This window comes from Aulonocara stuartgranti, assembly GCF_965226115.1.
Source record: "Aulonocara stuartgranti genome assembly, chromosome: 15".
Classification (NCBI taxonomy): domain Eukaryota; kingdom Metazoa; phylum Chordata; class Actinopteri; order Cichliformes; family Cichlidae; genus Aulonocara; species Aulonocara stuartgranti.
Window position 1 is genome coordinate 33,671,119 of NC_138951.1, and position 18,804 is coordinate 33,689,922.

An 18,804-nucleotide genomic window follows, 5' to 3' on the forward strand; every position below is an offset into this window, starting at 1 on the left:
TATATAACACACATATAGGCCCAAATGTAATTGGACAATTGCTTGATAAATTTTCATGGGCAGACAGAAAGCAAATTCAGGCAGCAAAGAACTACATCCCCATTGTATGAATACTGGATTGAACTGTATGTTCAATTTCAGTTTTATTTATACAGCACCAAATCACAACAACAGTCTCCTCAAAGCACTTGATATTGTAAGGTAGACCCTACAATAATACATGCAGAGAAAAACCCAACAATCATGACCATCTATGAGCAAGCACTTGGCAACAGTGGGAAGGAAAAACTCCATCAGAACCAGGCTCAGGGAGGGGTGGCCATCTGCCACAACCGTTTGGGGAGTGAAAAGGAAGACTGGATGAAAGACATGCTGTGGAAGAGAGCCAGAGATTAATAACAGGTATGATTCAGTGCAGAGAGGTCTATTAACACATAGTGAAGAAGAAACATCCAGTGCAAGCTGGTTCTATAGAAGAGGGGCCTTTAAACTGAAGGCTCTGCCTCCCAGAGGCACTGGTCCCATTTAAAGACCAGTGCAGTACCTACTGCACTGGTCACACTGAAATAACTATGCACTTAACAATTTGAAAATTGTTAAAATGGAAAGTTATTTAGTGTGTCACTTTTCATTTGAACAATTTTCAAATTGTTAAGCGCATAAAGTTATTTCAGTGCAAGTCATCTTATCCTGTGTTTCAAATGCTATACTTTTACTGTGACCAGTGCACTGGTCAATTTTAAAAATAGATGATATGGCCACCTTGTTTTAGAACACACTTCATAACTGTCCATCAAAGCAGGGAATCAGAAGGAGCAGACAGCAGACTTTGTTCAAGGGTCTTCTAATCATTCTTTATTTCACTTCAAATGTTCATAAACAAGTATAGCATTTTATTCATACAGATTTAAAGAAAAAGAATAAATTGTTAATGTTATCTATGCTAGCTAAGCAAAACCTGTCAGTGTTAACTATTACTGCAGGGGGTTTCAGTTGAAGTCATCCTCTCAAACATACCAATAAAGGACGTTCCTGTGGAATATTATCTAAAGTGCTTGTTGATATCAGTTCAGTTACAGAAGGACCGTTTAGAAATGTGAAAGACTTCCCCCCCCCCCCCCCACAGCAGACATCATAGCTTTGCAGATTGAGAAAGAAAACAAGAGACAAAGCATCGTAAGTTTAGCATGACAATAGCAGCAGCCACAACATTGTCAGCATATGGAGAACATTCAAAATTCCTCAAAAGAGAATAGGGATGTACCACCTCATATCCCTTTTCTACAAGAACTAGTATATGTATTTAATTAAACCATGCAAAATGTTATCTTCACACTATGAAAACATTTCAAGAACAGAGGTGGAGGTCACATTTGGTTATTTGTGAGACCTGGGAGCATCTTTACGGAGGACTTTAAATAGAGTAACAAACAATTCTTTCAGGCTAAATGAAGATTTTCTAAATTAGTGAGATGCCATTTAATGTCAGGTTTATGGGTTAAAGTGCACGTTTGAGAGTTACGCCATGGAATCCAACTTATGATATGAGGCTCTCTATTCTCTGGAGCATCCAGAGTCATGTGCAATAAGGATGTAACACTATTAACAAGGTAATTGACCTCTCTGGGAGTAGAGTGTAGTTAGCTTCTCTGTACTGTGTTCAGACAGTGATTCCAATAACAGGAGCAAATCTACAACAGACTGGCTGAAAAAGAAAAGAATAAATGTTTCACAGTCCAGACCTAACCCTGACTGAAATGATCTTAAGAGGGCTGTGAGAATATAAATGCCTGTCAACTTCACTTAACTGGGGGAAGAAAAAAAAGAGTTTGTCAGTATTTTCATATAGAAAATGTTGCCTCCAAAGGTTATTCTGCAAACTATGTAATCATGGTTTGTAGTTTTTCAAGGCCTGTCACAACTTTTGAGATTACCTTTCTCAATCACTATACACATCTATACATACAGCAGTTAAATTAAGTAATAAACATGTCACCAGTGAATATATTTTCAAACTTGCTATCAACATGAAATTCTCACCAGATGTCGATAACAAACCCATCCAAAAAAAACAAAAACAAATGACACACATGGTAAATGGACTGTTTGTCATATAGCACTTTTTGACTCTCTCGGAGCGCTCATACTGAAATTTATTTAATACTTTTGACAGCTTAAAGACACCTCCTGTATGGAGAAACTAGTTACAGACTTTGCTCGGGTTTAATTTTGGCCTATTCTTCCACACAAACTGTCTTCAAAAATCCTGAAGTGGGCCCCTTCTGTGAACTCTCAGCCAGGGGTGTAATTTCCAAGGGGGTTAGGAGGGTTATGTCCCCCCAAAAATCAGACCCAACCAATATAGCCCCCCAATAAAATTATGAATTATCTTGCATAAATAGGCTGTTGATTTTCTTTACTCATTTTAGGTATTACCAGCAAAATAGTTGCATGTTTAATCATCTGGGAATCTAATTACTGATAGATTTTAGCTGGTGTCATGACTGTCCATGCTGTTTTTGCACTTATCTTACCTATCTTCAATACTTTTCCCTGTGTCATTTCTCATTATTATACATAATGTATGGACATCTGTGCTTTGATTTCTTTGCACGTGTGGATTGGATGGTGTGACAGAGCTGTGGTCTTTGACTCAGCAGCAGGGGAGAGGTGGTGCAGCTGGCTTGAGGGGCTGTGCCAGCTGCAGCTCATCAAGCGATCACAACTGTCTGGAACAAGAGTCAACAACAATAAAAGCTACTGACAAGCACACTGTGTTTGAGTGTTGTGAGTGGTGACTGGGGTTTGTTACCTTCACCCTCCACATCTTCTCAAGCTCTTCTATGAGTCCTTGGTACTTCTCCAGCTTCCTTTTTCCTGATGTTGCGGTATTTCGGTATTGCTACCTCTATCACTACGGCCGTCTTCCTCTGCTTGTCCACCACTACTATGTCCGGTTGGTTAGCCATCACCATTTTGTCCATCTGTATCTGGAAGTCCCACAGGATCTTAGCACGGCCATTCTCGACCACACGAGGGGGCGTCCCCCAATTTGATCTCAGGGCTTCCAGGTTATACTCGGCACAGATGTTCCTGTATACTATGCCGGCCACCTGGTTATGGTGTTCCATGTATGCCCTGCCTGCTAGCATCTTGCACCCTGCTGTTATGTGCTGGATTGTCTCAGGGGCATCTTTGTACAGCCTGCACCTGGAGTCTGTATGGCTCTTATACTTAGAGCTTGTTCATATGCTGCCATAATTAGTGCTACTGTGCTCTCTTTCATTCCAGCTTTGTCCAGCCACTGGTCGGATTTGTCGATGTCAGCCACTTCCTCTATCTGCCAGTGGTACATTGTGTGCAGCGGCCTGTCTTTCCATGATGGTTCCTACTCTTTCTTGGGTTTCTGCTGCCTGAGGTATTCATTGAGCACACGGTTGGTCGTGGCCATCTTCCTTATGTACTTGTGGATGTTCGTTGTCTCATCCTGGAGTCCGCAGCCTCCTTCCTTACACATATCATACAGTCAGGAGCTTCCTCGTGTTGATGTCAGTGACTTCTATCTCCTCGTTTGGCTAGCTTATATATATATATATGTGTGTGTTTGTATTGGGTTTCATTTGAGGTTCTTTCAGTGTCAGATGTTGGCAGTGTCCCAGCCCACTAGGACTGGTCAGGCAGGTTTTCCTGAGCAGCTGCTGGCTGTGTCATACACACCTCTGTGTTTGCTGTGGGTTCATTTGAGGCAGACTTGTTGACAATGGAAACAGATGGCTGGCTGTGGCTGAACATCTTCTTTTCCATGGGAATATACTTCCTCGTTAAACATTTCCAAAGCTGTTTCCACACAATGTACATGAGCTCAGTGAAGTTCAGAACAATGCATAGTACGGAAGTGCAACCCATGATGTAGAGGAAGATCTTCTTCTCTGTGGCTTTGGCAATGAAACAGTCCACTGTGTTGGGGCACGGGCTCTGGCTGCACTGCAGCAGCATCGGGACCTCAAAGCCATTATACAGGAAGTAGAAAGCCAGCAGGGAGCCCACCTCAAAGGCTGTCTTGAAGATGAGGCTCACAGTGTAGGTGCAGAAAAGACCTCCATCGATGCGCCCCTTGTCCTGGTACAGTTTTCGCTTGTGTTTAGCCTCTCGGTACTCCCGGTAACCCACATGAAGGGCTACTAGCAGTGAAGGGGTTGACACCATGATGAGCTGCAGAGCCCAGAGACGTACCTGCGAAATAGGGAAGAAGTGGTCGAAGCAGGCGTTCTCACAGCCGGGCTGCTGTGTGTTACAAACAAAATCCTTCTGCTCGTCCTTCCACACCTGCTCAGCTGCTGCCACATACACCAAGATCCTGAAGAGGAAGACCACAGAGAGCCAGATTCGCCCAATTCCAGTGGAGTACTTGTTGACCCCACTGAGGACATTCTCTAGAAAACCCCAGTTCATCTTTGATCTCCTGTCAGGGAACAAACCAGTAGTCATGTACAACCAAAGTCATAGGATGTCAACTTAACTTTAAATCACATGCATTATGTATGCAGTTTCCTTGTTTCTTTTCATTTTGCAATATGTATTATATACATACGTTTTTGGACAAGCATAATGTATAAAAATGGCTATAGTTCATGCAATCGTTTTTATTTAAGCTAAAGTCTGTACTTCAGGCATGATTTAGTATAAGATCCACTGTAAAGCTTGCCACACATCAATTCACCAACTTTAGAGCAACATTACAGAAACTGTGTCAAAGTACCCATGGATCTAACTGCACTTTGATTTGGACCAAAAGTCACCATCAACCTGACTGAACCCCAAGGGGACATTTTGGACCAACATATTAGTGCTCTACCATCATCCAATAATCAAATGAGAGAGCCTCTGGTTGTCTCTCCTGTACAGTTCCAGACGCATGAAAGATCATTGCAAAGAAGCGCTGAGGCTGAGGCACCTTAGAAAAACATGATTTTTACCGATTAATTGGTCTGATCTCATCTGTATGGGGCTAGATTAATTACAGGAAATTACAAGATCATTTATGGTAAAAACAAATATTTATAATTGATATTAAAATTTTCACCCAACTACTTGTGATACATGATTCTTATATAATAGTAAAAGTAGCTCTGTGATCCACTGAAACTAATTTGCAGTTATTCAAAACTGCACAAAGCTTCCCTACGCCCTTTCCCCAGCTGGTTATCCAGCCTTGGACACTGGCAGATTCTATACAGGCTACATCAAAGAAGGATTACAAGATATATTGCAACTGACAATTTTTGGTATCACACTTTGTCACAGATGCAATATTCTATTCTTAAACACGAAACAACAAACACACATACATACACATACGTGTGGAAATACAACCAAGTTTCTTTTTCTTGTTTCCGAACCTGCTAAAGTGTTGTCAAAGTCTAATAACATATTCTCAAAGGTCCTTCCACTTTTCTGTAGTGATCCAAAAAAGCTTTTTACCTTTTGAATGCCCCAAAATGTCACGTATGATATACTCTTATGGTATTGTATAACTGTCCAAACACAGAGAGTAACATCACCCACAGACACAGTGAGGAGGTTGTATTTCTGTCATACAGTAAAGAAACAGCAGATAGCTTACCGGTGGTGCTGGAGGGCGTTCTTCTCTCTGGTAGCGGATTGTGTCGAGTATCAACTACGCGTCCTTCACTGCTTACTTGCAGGTAAGAGCTCAGTGCCACACCTTTCCAGGAAGACATAACAGCAGCCTGTGGCTGGCTGGATCACACACTTTTTGTTTTGTTTTCCTACCTGTGAGTGTCTGTGTTTGTGCAGAGATAGACACCATCACCATGGAGCTGTCTAATGTAAATATATGCTGCCTGTTCAAGCTCATTGTGGGGGGGAAACATGCACCGTTTCAGCTGTGTTATCTTTCTATCCTCTTCTATCTGGCAGGATGGAAACATGCAACTTTGATGAGAATGCGATCTCCTTACCTGCTGATAAATTAATCATACATCAAACCTAAGGCCTGAGTCTTCAAGCTGCCATTTTCATGCCTCATTTTCATTTAAGTTTATTCATATAGCACAAAATCACAACAACAGTTGCCTCAAAGTGATTTATATTGTAAGGTAAAGAGTCTACAATAACCCAGAATTATACAAAGAAACTCCAACTATCAGATAATTTCTGAGGCTTGTTCAAAGGCAAGTGCAGTGGTAAAGATTTCCCTTCCCACTGTTGCCAAGTGAGGGTCAGGCAAAGGCAGCCATCTGCCATGACTAGTTGAGTGAGAGTATCGTTAGCCCCCACTATACTTGGGCACCCAAAACCTAACCAATGACTCAACTGCATGCCAGCAGTCAGCACCTTGTCACGTATGAATGTTTTCTACAGCTGTGAGCTTGAACTTTGGGTGACTTTTGTGTTGGTCAGTTGCAGATGTTACAATAACCTGAGCTCAGGGAATAATAATGTTGAATTAAGTGAACAACATTAAGGTCTTTATGTCTTTAGTACTTCCTTTACCACTAGGATCACAGGCGACAGGATGTATCGTAGCTGTTCTCGTCCTTTAGTGCTCTAACAAATGTAGATGTAAATGATTAATAATCACAGTAAACAAGACATGTTGGTGTGCCATCCTTACTTCAATACTACTGAATACTACATTATTACTCTACTACTTTTAAAAAGGTAATTAAATCAATAAATTAATAATTTTTCTGAATTACTAAACTTCATAATATTCTTTTTGTTATACTTTTTTCTGGGTAGAAATACCTTAGAAGATGTGGCGTAGAATAAATATCTTGAGATCAGAATACTTTGTTAATACCAGAGTAAATGATGTGGTCGCAGTTGCTCCAAGACAGTAACTAACTCTAAATTAAATAATGCAATATATTCAAAAGTTACAAAATATAACAAACAGCTCTAATTATAAATATCCCAGTATATTACACAAATTAGATACAGGTACAGGTGTTCCACCTATAATGTGAAGCCAGTATATAAAAAATGTTTTTGTCACTATGTAACCTCAGCGACAGTAAAACTCAGTTATGCTGTCTGCAGTCTTTGGTGTTATGTAATTTCTGTGAAAGTGTCCTTGGAAATGTTTTAGAGGAACTTCAGACACTATGTCCAGTCGCATATTTAGCTGCCTTGTTTTTGAGAAAATGCAGTGCAGGCTGAAGACGCGTGTAAGAAATTATGCCATTTACCAAAAAGTTATATGGCAGAATTAATAATAAATAAACAGCTTACTCAATATGACACAGCAGTTTTGTATATATTACTGTATATATGGCATGTAATATCATCATGCTTTGAGTTCATTCAAAATATATTGATAGTATTTTGCCCATGGCATAACAAAGTAAAGAACATAAAGAACAGCCTAATCTGGCCCTCAGTGTAACATTCAAGAAGGCCTCTCTTAAATCATATGTTTGTGGTGGTAGTCCTATGAGGCCCACATATCTCTGGAAAGAATCTGTTCTTCATGGATTCAGAAACACAAGCCTAAATTTTGATATTTTTTTAAAGTATTTTAAAATATATAATTAACAAAAGAAACAGCTCATGCAAATGCTTACACGTATCAATATTATCTTGAGACAAAAATGAAAATTATTTGAATTTATAAAACAAAACAAAAAGCCTTCCGCCTGGTCTCACACCTCTGCGTTTCTGTAACATAAATAACGAGTGACTGATCTGACTTGAAATTAATGAGTATGAGCTTTTTTTTAAAATACTTTCTCTTTATTGATTTTCATCTTATTTTACATACAGAACTAAAGAGGGCAAGGGAAACCAACACATTCACATATGTTCACATATTCCAAACTACACATCGCCTTGTTTTACTTACACATATTACATATTACACAGGTGTATGTTGCATTCAAACAAAATCACGACTACTCCTCTGCATCACACAGGTATCAGTTTCTAGTCTTTTAACATATAACGATCCCATCTTTCCCAAAGTCTCTCTCCTTTCTCCAGCGAGTACGGGCTTTGAAGGAAACTGTCCGTGACTCGCTCTGCTCTGTGGTTGTGAATGGCAGACAGCGGGGTGTCCTGCTTTCTGATTGGCTAATCTCCACTCCTGTTCCTTCCGCCCCATCCTCCTTCGCTTATAAGTGCGAGTTTCGCAGCTAAATTCGGAGCGCAGGAGGCTGCATACAAGCAGTGTTGGTCAAGTTACTTGAAAAAATTAATCAGATTACAGTAACGCGTTACTGCCAATCTCTGTATACAAGTAGTTAAAATATAGTAAATTTTGAATTACAAGTTTGCAGTTTTCATTTGTGTAAATACAACTCTTATTATGACAGCCACACAGATACTTCCGGTCACGTGTTTTTTTTTTTTGCCTGGACTTTATTTATGAACATCAGCATAAACACAAATACACTAAAGAACGCACTCAAGAAACATATGTCCACAAGGTTGAGCATTAAACATCAGAGCCTCCCTTTCAGTCTCTGTTTCCTGAATGCGTCCTGCACATGTTTTTCCCGCTCACACCCACAGAGAGCGCTGTGATTGGAAAAGCGCTACACTTGTTTTCCTGGCTGTCTTTGACTTTCAATATGGCTGCGCTTAGTTAGCTAGCTTAGGTGGTTTAAGTGTACTGTACTCTGTTTTTGTGTGTGTAGAAGTGTAGGTCATGGCGGACAAAGAGGCTGGAGCAGGGGTGGAGAGTCACGGTGAAAAAGGGTTCAGGACACCTGGGCTGAGGAGCGTACAGACCACCACGCTGTTCCGGGCCGTGAACCCCGAGCTCTTCATTAAGCCCGTGAGACACACACACACACACACACACACAGAGAGAGAGAGAGAGAGAGCTGCAGGCCAATGAGTTGTTATTACCTTGGAATGTGAACTAGCTCTTCTCCTCTAAGTGACACGGACTGTGTCCGGCCTGCTGCACTGCGGGGGGCTTGGTGGTGAGAGAGGCTGGAGTTGTGGATCGATGCTTTGTTTCTATTATTTAAGCTCAGTTTGGAGCCTCTGATTAGTTTTAAATACACAATTTTGTTTTTGTTCATAAAAAACCCCTCAAACATCCACTGCGAAAAATGTCCTAAGATTTTTTTTTGTTGACAGGCACATTCAGAGTCCAAGTAGCCATTAAACCCAGTTTCAATACAATTTTAAAATGTGTTGAGAATTTGACAAATTGACTATGAATAAAGTATATTTGTTTATAGTACATCTGTATATTTGCTCTCTGTATAGTAATGTACAGATTATCTGTATATAATCTGCTCTTTGCTCACTCGTTACCCTGTGTTTATACATGTGTAATGACAATAAAGTTGAGTCCTAATCCATCTCTTAAACCATGACACTACTCTCCCTTACAGAAGCTCTCTTCATAGTATAAAGTATTGGTACTGGTATCAGCAGTATTGGCCCAGTATTTTCAAGGTATCGATACCAACAATTGCAGTACTAGACTACTGTAATAAAGGTTTCTCCTGTTGTTTCTCTACCAGCAGTATGAACTTCAGCCCTCACACAAAGCATGGACTGGAGCGCGCTCAGTAACATCTCTATTTCACTTTGCAGAATAAACCTGTGATGGCCTTTGGACTGCTGAGCATCACGCTATGTGTGGGCTACTTGGGCTACCTGCACGCAATGAAGGAAAATGACCAGCAGCTGTATGAGGCCATCGACAGCGAAGGAGAGAGAACCACGAGGAGGAAATCATCCAAGTGGGACTGATAGCACAGCCTTCATCACTGAGTGTGTCTGTGTGGGGACATCGCATTTACTGGACTCAAACAAGGACACCTGTGTGTGTGTGTGTGTGTACATTAAAGTGTGTTATACATACATCTGCTAGTCTTTGTCCAGTCTGTGCATATATATGCATTTCCTCATTGCCTCAAATATTTGTTTGCAACCACATCTAATTGCCCCCTGGTGGCCATTAGAAAGACTGCAGGTTTAATGCATTACCATGTGCTACAACAATATATTGTATAGATAGCAAACACATCACATGAATCATTTCGTTTTATTGAACATTATGGAAAAACTGGATAAATACCCCAAATTACAAATGACACTTCTGAATTTCAGCCGTTTCCCTTTTATTAGTATATTATACTTGTGAAAAGGGGCATTTAAATCCATTGATTTGTATAAAAAGAGCAAAGAGAGCTCGAGCTCATATTTATATTCCGTGAAAGAGCACTGAGCTTGAAAGGCATTAAGAGAGAATTTCAGCCACATTGAAACTAAATAAGATCAACCTTTACAGGAAGTATAATGGCACTTTTCTACATTTAATGTGTTCCAATGCACACAGTGCCATCTACCAGTGCACGTGGATGTTATGAGGATAAGATTTGTGGGTCTGCCAGTAAATCGACAAGATTATAATTGAAGAATATATTAGCAGCTCCCAGCCAGCTTTGACCTACGATGCATGTAATTGAAGCAGCTCTTTTGGTAGAACAGTGTCACATGTTGGTAAACTGCAAACGCTGAGAACAGCACCCTGATCCATCCTCCTGCTCAGATTTCTGAAGGTTTTTTTCCAGGTGTGGTCTGATATACAGCAGACTAACAAGCCACGTCTTTCAGTTCTCTTGGCAAACTCTTGAAATGGTGCATGTTTTATCGCCTTATAATTCCTGCTTCTCTTCAAAGTCAGCATGTGTTTATGGATTTCCAGAAGACTACATGGCTCAAACATGAAGAGTGCTCATGAGACAGCGAGATGTGATGTCATTCTGTGGATGAAATGCGCCGCAGTAAAAGTCCTGACGTGTGTGAAGCCAGCATCATGGCCAGACATCAGCTGGCTCTCTCCTCCTGTGGGCAAACAAAGGTACAATTAAAACAGCGTCTCTTTGTGCATTTTAACGTTTAACAAATTGGTTGAGGTAGCACCTTGATGACATCAGCCAGCTTCTGCAGTGCCTTTTCATATTGGCCTTCCATGCTCCTCAGGTTCTCCGGTTTAACCACCTGCTTCTGAATCCCAGGGCTTCCTGCTTTCACCACCATCTGCAGGAAGTTTTTCTCCTGTGTGCAGCCACAAACACCATGAAACAACCCGCACCTTTGCTACTTTCATCTCATCATCTCAAAGAACGTTATGTACCTGCACTCTGAGCAGAAAGGTAAAGGCCAGGCCTGTTTTCCCCGCTCTCGCTGTTCTTCCAACTCTGAGGACAGACACAGGGTCAGAGCACGTCAATGAGGGCAACAGCGAAGCATTACTCACGGTCTGATGGGCCTCACCTGTGAATGTATGTTCTGATGTACTGCGGTGCATCATAGTTAACCACACATTTGACCCCGCTGATGTCGATGCCTCTGGCCACCGCGTCTGTGCTGATCAACCTTCCAAAAGACAGTTTAAATGTGATATATCACATCTTAACATGGACTTGGTCAGTGAGCACAGATCTCAAAGCCAATTTAGAAATATGCGCCTGGTCAGCAGTTCCTTTCTGCATGGAGCCTGGATGTTCTTCATGACGTGGCCCAAAGGCACGCACATTAGGCTAACTGATCTTGCCAGCTTTGTGAGCAACGCTTGCCACCAGGAAGGACTACTATATCATATGCTTCCTGCCCACTGGCACACTTAAAACCACATTCTGAGTCTGAAAAATTTCTTTGAGGGCCAAACTTTTTAGGACCTGCATTTTGGTCCCCACAAAGATATGAATACAAGCTCACACACACAGACACAGACTTACAGTTGGATCTTTCCCTGTTCAAATTCCTTCAGGGTCTTCTTCCTGTCACCTGGGGAGAGTTGAGAGGAGAACTCGGCAGCCTGGACTCCACCAAAGAGCTGCAGCAGCAGGTGAAGCCTGAGGAGGAGGGAGGTGGAATCAGCACAAGAAGCCTTCAGTCATGTGATTTCAGGAGCTCTCCTACCTGTGCGCAGTCTCTCTGGAATTGGTGAAACAGAGGACTGGGTGGAGCTTCATGCGCAGGATGAAGTGGAGGAGTAGGAGTGGCTTACTGCTCATGGTGCAGGGAACATAGTACTCCTAAAACACAAAGCCACATCAGTCTGTACAAATCAAATTCTGGTTTAGTTCCACTCCCTGCTAAAGGTCAAAAGGGCAGCCCTCACCGTCAAACCCTGGGGGAAGTTGAAGCGGTCATGCCCATGGGTTGGCGAGGCTGCAGCGCTGTCGGCGTGGCCGTAGGTGGAGCTGAAGAGTCGGGGCTGGTGAAGGCCCAGCTGCTGCAGTTTCTCTGGGTTCTGTGTGAGTGTGGCGGAGAACAGCAGCTTCTGCAGTGGCGTCTGAGGTGGAGACAGACTACAAGGACAAGGCGGTCAGCTGAGCACCGACCTGGAACCTAAGTCCTGGCTGCAGAATTGGAGTTCTTCTGTTATGGTTGACACCACCGTGTCTGGTGAGCACACTGACTCTTTTTTATTTAAAAACTTCTGCATCATTCTTTTCAGTTAATTTCTCATTTTGACAAACTGTATCAACACAAGAGACCTTAAAATCCCACAAAAACATTAACATAACACTATGAAAACCTTCCCAGCTGTCTTTTTATTACTTAACTGTAACCTTTAAGCTTTTCTTCGCCTCTGTCAGTGCGCCCCAGGGCAGCTGTGGCTACAATGTAGCTTGCCATCGCCAGTGTGTGAATGTGTGTGTGAATGGGTGAATGACTGAATGTAGTGTAAAGCGCTTTGGGGTCCTATGGACTAGAAAAGCGCTATACAAATGCAGGCCATTTACCATTTACCATTCTGCTGGCCTGAGTTTGTGGCCAAGAATGAGACTGACATCATCTCAATCACCCCACAGTAGATAACACACACACACCTGGCTGATGTGATGCACGCTGCTTCTGTCCTTCTGAACACTGACCCGGGTTCAGCTCTGGATCGGTACACTGCTCCCATCACCTGACTGAGCCAGGACTGGTGCATGCTGTCGATCATCCTGTCCGCCTCATCGATCACCTGAGCAAGTAGCAGACACACACTGTGTGACACACACTGATGAGTGAACTCACTACTGCAGCTCGACAGATTTCAACAGCACTCACCAGAAACCGCAGATGTTCCAAACATAAGCCTGAATTCTTGGTCATGTGGTCAATGAGTCGTCCTGGAGTGGCCACAACAATGTCTGCTAGACTACGCCTCATGTTCCACCTGCACGGACATGACATAGATGCTGAGCTCAGCCTTTTCCCCACTGCACATGTGCACCGAGGACTCTGACAGGAGATGTGCCGCTGCGTTTCTGTGAAGCTTTGTTAGAGCCAGCTCGATTTCTCACCTGTGTTCTGACAGTGATGCCTGTTCTGCAGCAAAGGACTTCTGACCTGCCAGCATCACCACTTTGAGCGTGGTTCCCTCGGCATACGATGCAAACACCCTGTGAACCTGCACAGGAGACAATGTGAGCTGAGTTTCGGGCTCTGTGGAGCACTGCTGGGACGCAAACAGCTTGAAAAGGGTCTCACCTGCTGGGCGAGCTCTTTGGTCGGCAACACGGCTAGAGCCCGGACTTCACACACCACCCTGTCCATCAGCACCTGATCACAGAAAACACCCTCACTGTCTGTGTACTCCAAACAGGCGGCAGACAAAGTAAATGGTAAATGGACCGGTTCTTATTTACACAACTTGTACATTCACCCAAGTGCTGTTTCTAAGTGTTTCCGATCTAACATTCAGACACATTCATACTCTGACGGATGCATCGATGGGGTGGGTTTCCAAGGATACAGACTGGAGCAGACTGGGATCAAACCACCACCTACTAACCACCGGTTAGTAAGTAACCTCCTCTACCACCTGAGCTACAGGTGCAGCAAAGACATGGCTCTCACCTGTATGATGGGGATGACAAATGACAGAGTCTTGCCGCTGCCTGTTGGTGCAGACACACAGATGTCTCTGGGCTTATAGCCCCCTCGCCCAATCAGCAGGCCCTGCTGGGCGCTCTCCAGGATGGCTGGGATCACCTCTGCCTGCACTGTGGAGGAACATTTAGTCTCAGGTTAAGTGTGTGTATGAGTGAGAGCTGACACATGGTTGTGGAGACCTGTGGAAGTCAAGACAATTTTCAGTAATACTGCAAACTACTGTACAAAGAGCCTCCTTGGCACGGCTCCATTTGAATCAAAGGCTGTGCTCTAACGTGGCTGCACAGCAGACACATTTACTAGCCTCACCTGGAAAGAAGTGCTGGATTCCATTACTGTGCAGGTTTTTCAGGAGCTGAGCACATAGCCCTGGGACATCAGAGATGGAGATTAGGTTGTTTTTAATGTCTGTGTGAATGACGTGAGGCTCAGCAAGCCACTGGGGCAGAACTCTGTCGACCTGTGAAACGAATGCAGTGTGAGGGTAAGTAAAAAGCCCTGTGGCGCTGCGAGTAATCGTGCTTCTCTTTACCTTTGGGACAGGTTTGCTCTCAAATCCTCCTATGAGTGTGAACCCAGGCAGAGTGTCTGTGGTAGATTCAGGCGAAATATCTGCAACCCAGACATTTAGATGTAAGCATACCGACCATCTACAGAGACTACAGCATGAACTAGGTTCTTTTTATCCTTGCGCAACTTTTTACTGGCTTGATCGTCACAGAAAAAGTCTATTGTCAAAAGTCGTGGATTACTTGTCTGCACACTGCCCATCTCTGCTCCGACCAGCCGGCTGTCGCGTTTGTGGCGCTCCAAACACGTGTTGCACAGCATAGCAACACGTTATTTTTGACCAGGAAATAAAAAGCAGGATATATACCATATAGCCAAAAGCAGTCCCTTGTCTGTCTTTATATTTTTGGTAATATAGTGTATTTTACAGCATATGTACCAAATGTGTGATAAGCTGATAATACCCCCAGGCTCTTAGACAGGCAGAATGAAAGATTAACTCAATGTCTTCATACCTACATCACATGTGAGCATTGATAATTAAAAGAACCACCTGACTGGATCTCCTCCTGGTGTTGTATATTTGTCTGTTCAACAGGCTCCACACTGCATGAAGCTACTGTTTCTGAGTGCCTCTTCTTGTGCTGCTGAGGCTCTAGTCCACCATCTACGTCAGCCTTTCTTTTCTTTTGGGCATCCACCTGCTCTGCTGGGTGTTCATGGAGGGGTTCTCTCTGCTTAGCTGAATGGCGTTTCTGCTTTTCTTTAGCCTTCTTCTGCAGTTTAGCCAGTAATGCCTTTGACAGAGTCTCTTTTGACACACTCCCATCTTCCTCCTCTCCCAGATACCTGAGAGTAACACACATCCACAGTCACAGGTTGACAATTTTTGGTCAGTTTAGAAACAGGCAACATTCAAGTTATTAAAGCTCCCCCCCCCAACAAGAACATTATGCAAAGCTAAAGAAATGCAGCAAACAGAGGAACGCAGCAACAGAAAGAACAGCTACTGTCATCTTCCTGCATTGTTCGTATGGTCAGCATCCTGGAGATCCGGGATGACCATTCTAGGGATTTTCTCTCTGCATCACGTTATAGGGTCCGGGTTCAAAGCAGTCTGAGCTCAGCGTACTTAATGTGACCATTCAGCACTGGAACACCTGATATATGACAGGACACCGGTGTTCCAGATTAACTGGTAGACTTTTAAGGAGCCGATACTAACAAACCTACTAATAAGCACTGAATACTTCATCTATTACGTTTGTGAAGTTACCTTAAACAGTACACGATTGTCCCAGATGACTACAGTTAAACATATATGATATCCAAACTCACTACGTCATCATTACAGATGATTTTCAAACTGAATTCATTTCCAGAGAAACGACAGAGGCAGACTATGCTAACGGGATGTGATGTTACAACACTAGTCTAATATTAATGTGTAATATTTGTTCAAGACGTATTTCTTTGTTATGGAAAACAACATTAAACTCATCATGAACAATAGGAGTGGGGATTTCTGGAACTTTGTGTATATCATTTGGCACTTCTTACAGGTGTAGACTGAAAGTAAACACGCAATAACATTTAATTTAATTTAAAGGTTTATGTGCAAGACGCGGCTGCCTCGTGCATGGGAATATCACCAGGTAAACTCGAGACAGTTTTTAATATTTTATTGTTCAAGAGCAATAAGACTGACGGAGTGTGTTTCAGGTAACCTCACAAATGTCACAGATGAAATACTCAGTGTTTATTTGCTGGCTTAAATGCATGTGTGGCAGACTTGCATTCCTTAAATGCAAGTCTGCCACACATGTGTTTGACCGTCACTAGTTATTTGGCGACACCGGTTAAATCTGGAACACCGAAAGCTTCCACAGGCCAGTTTTATTTACTCCATCAAAGCGAGACAGAGTTATAAAGTGGGCTGTGACAATGTTCACATCTATCTGGATATGTCCGTAAAGTGGCACACATCTGGATAAAAACTTTGTAAATGAAATATAAGATCTGAAACTGGCAAAGCAAACCTACCTATTCACGAGAAACAGAGACATGTTAGCAGCAGAACAACGCGAACTTTATCAGATCTCCCATCCAAGGGTTTCCAAACGTGACAAACACCGAACCCAAAACACCGAACCCAAAACACCTCCACTCTCTCGCGTGGTTCTGCACAAGGTGCAATTTGATGACGCCACCAAGGCCGGGCGCACATGTTTGTCGTCAGTCGGGCACGTCAATGTTGGTTTTATGTTCAGTCTCTAAAACTAGACTACTTTAGTCTCACTGAGTGTCATATTCAGATCCATCACCTCAAACTCTCAGTTAAGATGGATTTGTAGAAGCACAGCATTAACCAAAACCTAAGCCGATCATTTATCGTCCTCGTTTCACAAACACAAATGGTCCAGTCCACGCGGAGATGTTGGCCAATCAAACGTCAGGAGCAAAAATTCAAACTGAGAAAAGCGCGTTGGTCTTCCTGCTCGCATTTTGTGTTGTTTTTGGAGATAGACCGAAGGAGCGAAGATGACAGAGGAGTCAGCGGTAAAAGTCTGCGTTCGAGTCCGTCCGCTTATTGCGAGGTGAGCCTGGACGCCGCCGCGTTAAAAATTCCCGTTAACTGTTGACACTGCCCCGGTAGCATTTTGAGCTCGTCAGTTATTTCAACCTCAGAGTCGGCTCTGGCGCTAAAGTGTTAGCAGTTAAGGCAAGTAAACGTCGCGTCTCTTTAATGAAGTTTCACAGAACCAGGAAAAAAAAGTGTTCTTTGTTTCCACGGTGTCCCGACCAGAACAGACATGTCATACTATTACCACTATCAAGCACGAAAAAAGGAAAAAGGTTTCTGAGCTGAAAACGAGTGCGAGGCAGCTAGCAGACTGCGTTACCGGGGCTAAAAAGTGATTTCCGATGTTGCTGTGTGTTGTTTTGTGTAATATCTTTACATCATATCAGAAAATAGACTGTAGTGAACAGGATTTCTGAATGGATTATATATAAAGTAAAGAAACGAGCTGTTTTTCATCTCTATGACTGGGCTTCGTTGTACCCACATTATAATCAAGTCTTTTTTTGCTCACTAAAATATGCTTATAGAAATGTGATGTAATATTTCTTACAATTTCTGCTGCCCTCTTGGCCAGATTAAATCTCTCTTGAAAAACGTATTTTTAATGTCAGTGACATGTTTTACCCGGGTAAATAAAAGATATGTAAAAGACACTTGCCAAATATTGATTGATCTTGTCTGACTCAAAATACGTTTGATGTATTTTTGACAGATTATAGGTCAACAAGTGTTTTAAAATAGTTTAATTCCCACAATCGCTTTTTGCCACAACACTGGAACGGCTGGCTGTGAGCTGATTCAAGGAGTGCCAACTTTGGGATGCTCAGAAGGATCAGGGTGGTTTTCATATCATCCGCAGTGAAGTGAGAGTTCTCCGTCATTGTAAAAATGCCTGTTTGCTCCCAGCCTGTTCCCTTTGCTGATTTAAAAGTAGACAACAGGTGGTTAAATCACACTTGACTAACATTGGTTATGTGACAGATGCACAGTTTAGACAAAAGACAGCAAATACTCTTGGCAATGGGTTCTGCACAACCCTCAATGCACCTCTTGCCTCAGCCCTGTCACTTACCTGGGCTCCAGACTGACACTAGCAGTAGATCAGCTTGTGACCCCTGAGGCTGGGTTTGTTTACTCCCAGACGCAAACTGTCGATGTAAGACAAATGTGTTGACCACTACAACATGAAGCGATCCTGATTTTCTTTAAGATAATGCTTGCCTTGCTGATTGAAAGCAACAACAGGTTTGTCAGTGCAGAGCAATAGTAACCTGTTGTTAAGAAAGCATCTCACTGTTTGTGCTTATGTGTGTGGAATGTGTGTCTTTGTTCAGGGAAGAGAGTGCATCCGAGAATGCGGAGCCTGTCCAGATTTTCTGGAAAGCTGACGAGAAATCAATTCACCAGATTGATGATGGAAATTCCACCAAGAGCTTCAGCTTTGGTCTGTATTCAAACATACAGAAAAAATCAGCGATTTATTTTGGTTTTGTTTCACAGTAATGGGAATGCGAACACTAACCTTTCTCTGTTAACAGACCGAGTGTTTGCCGCTGATGAAACGACCAGTCAGCTGTACAATGGCATTGCAAAGCCTCTGGTTGTTTCCACTGTCGAGGGATACAATGGTATGTGCAGGAAACGATGTTTGATCCCTCGTTGGGCGGCATGGTTTCTTCTCTTACTTTCTGTGTTTGCTGTACAGGAACCATATTTGCTTACGGGCAAACTTCTTCTGGAAAGACCTTCACCATGATGGGGACCAGTCGCACCCCCGGAGTGATACCTCAAGCTGTGGAGGATGTCTTTCAAAGCATTAAGAATGT

The 18,804-nt window shown here is 42.8% G+C and overlaps 4 protein-coding genes and 1 long non-coding RNA gene across 5 annotated transcripts in view; 2 read left to right on the plus strand and 3 right to left on the minus strand.

Moving 5' to 3' along the window:
* Window positions 1-98: 98 nt before the first annotated feature.
* Window positions 99-3,596, minus strand: LOC309689112. Its single transcript, XR_014271263.1, has 2 exons — window positions 2,813-3,596; window positions 99-372 (listed from the first exon to the last, which is right to left on the minus strand). It is a non-coding gene; the product is annotated as an uncharacterized lncRNA (long non-coding RNA).
* A 5-nt stretch (window positions 3,597-3,601) lies between these two features.
* On the minus strand, window positions 3,602-5,848 carry gjb7 (gap junction protein beta 7). The gene is made up of 2 exons (XM_082505278.1): window positions 5,624-5,848; window positions 3,602-4,462 (listed from the first exon to the last, which is right to left on the minus strand). Exon 2 carries the CDS (start codon window positions 4,450-4,452, stop codon window positions 3,664-3,666), a length of 789 nt encoding a protein of 262 aa, XP_082361404.1. The 5' UTR covers window positions 4,453-4,462; window positions 5,624-5,848; the 3' UTR covers window positions 3,602-3,663.
* Window positions 5,849-8,388: 2,540 nt separating this feature from the next.
* smim8 (small integral membrane protein 8) lies at window positions 8,389-9,848 on the plus strand. Its single transcript, XM_082504742.1, has 2 exons — window positions 8,389-8,800; window positions 9,577-9,848. The coding sequence occupies exons 1-2, from the start codon at window positions 8,672-8,674 to the stop codon at window positions 9,733-9,735; spliced, it is 288 nt and encodes a 95-aa protein (XP_082360868.1). The 5' UTR covers window positions 8,389-8,671; the 3' UTR covers window positions 9,736-9,848.
* Window positions 9,849-10,089: 241 nt separating this feature from the next.
* On the minus strand, window positions 10,090-16,579 carry ddx51 (DEAD (Asp-Glu-Ala-Asp) box polypeptide 51). Its single transcript, XM_082504739.1, has 16 exons — window positions 16,438-16,579; window positions 14,948-15,243; window positions 14,417-14,496; window positions 14,194-14,344; window positions 13,849-13,994; window positions 13,480-13,551; window positions 13,293-13,399; window positions 13,057-13,165; window positions 12,831-12,970; window positions 12,116-12,305; window positions 11,914-12,029; window positions 11,730-11,846; window positions 11,266-11,367; window positions 11,126-11,189; window positions 10,912-11,046; window positions 10,090-10,833 (listed from the first exon to the last, which is right to left on the minus strand). The coding sequence occupies exons 1-16, from the start codon at window positions 16,458-16,460 to the stop codon at window positions 10,816-10,818; spliced, it is 1,866 nt and encodes a 621-aa protein (XP_082360865.1). The 5' UTR covers window positions 16,461-16,579; the 3' UTR covers window positions 10,090-10,815.
* A 267-nt stretch (window positions 16,580-16,846) lies between these two features.
* The window catches only part of cenpe (centromere protein E), a 28,193-nt gene continuing 26,235 nt past the window's right edge, over window positions 16,847-18,804 (plus strand). Inside the window, exons 1-4 of the mRNA XM_082504743.1 lie at window positions 16,847-16,991; window positions 18,313-18,422; window positions 18,517-18,606; window positions 18,684-18,802. Coding sequence (XP_082360869.1) covers window positions 16,936-16,991; window positions 18,313-18,422; window positions 18,517-18,606; window positions 18,684-18,802 — 375 coding nt within the window. The 5' untranslated portion in view covers window positions 16,847-16,935. The remainder of the gene's footprint in view (window positions 16,992-18,312; window positions 18,423-18,516; window positions 18,607-18,683; window positions 18,803-18,804) is intronic.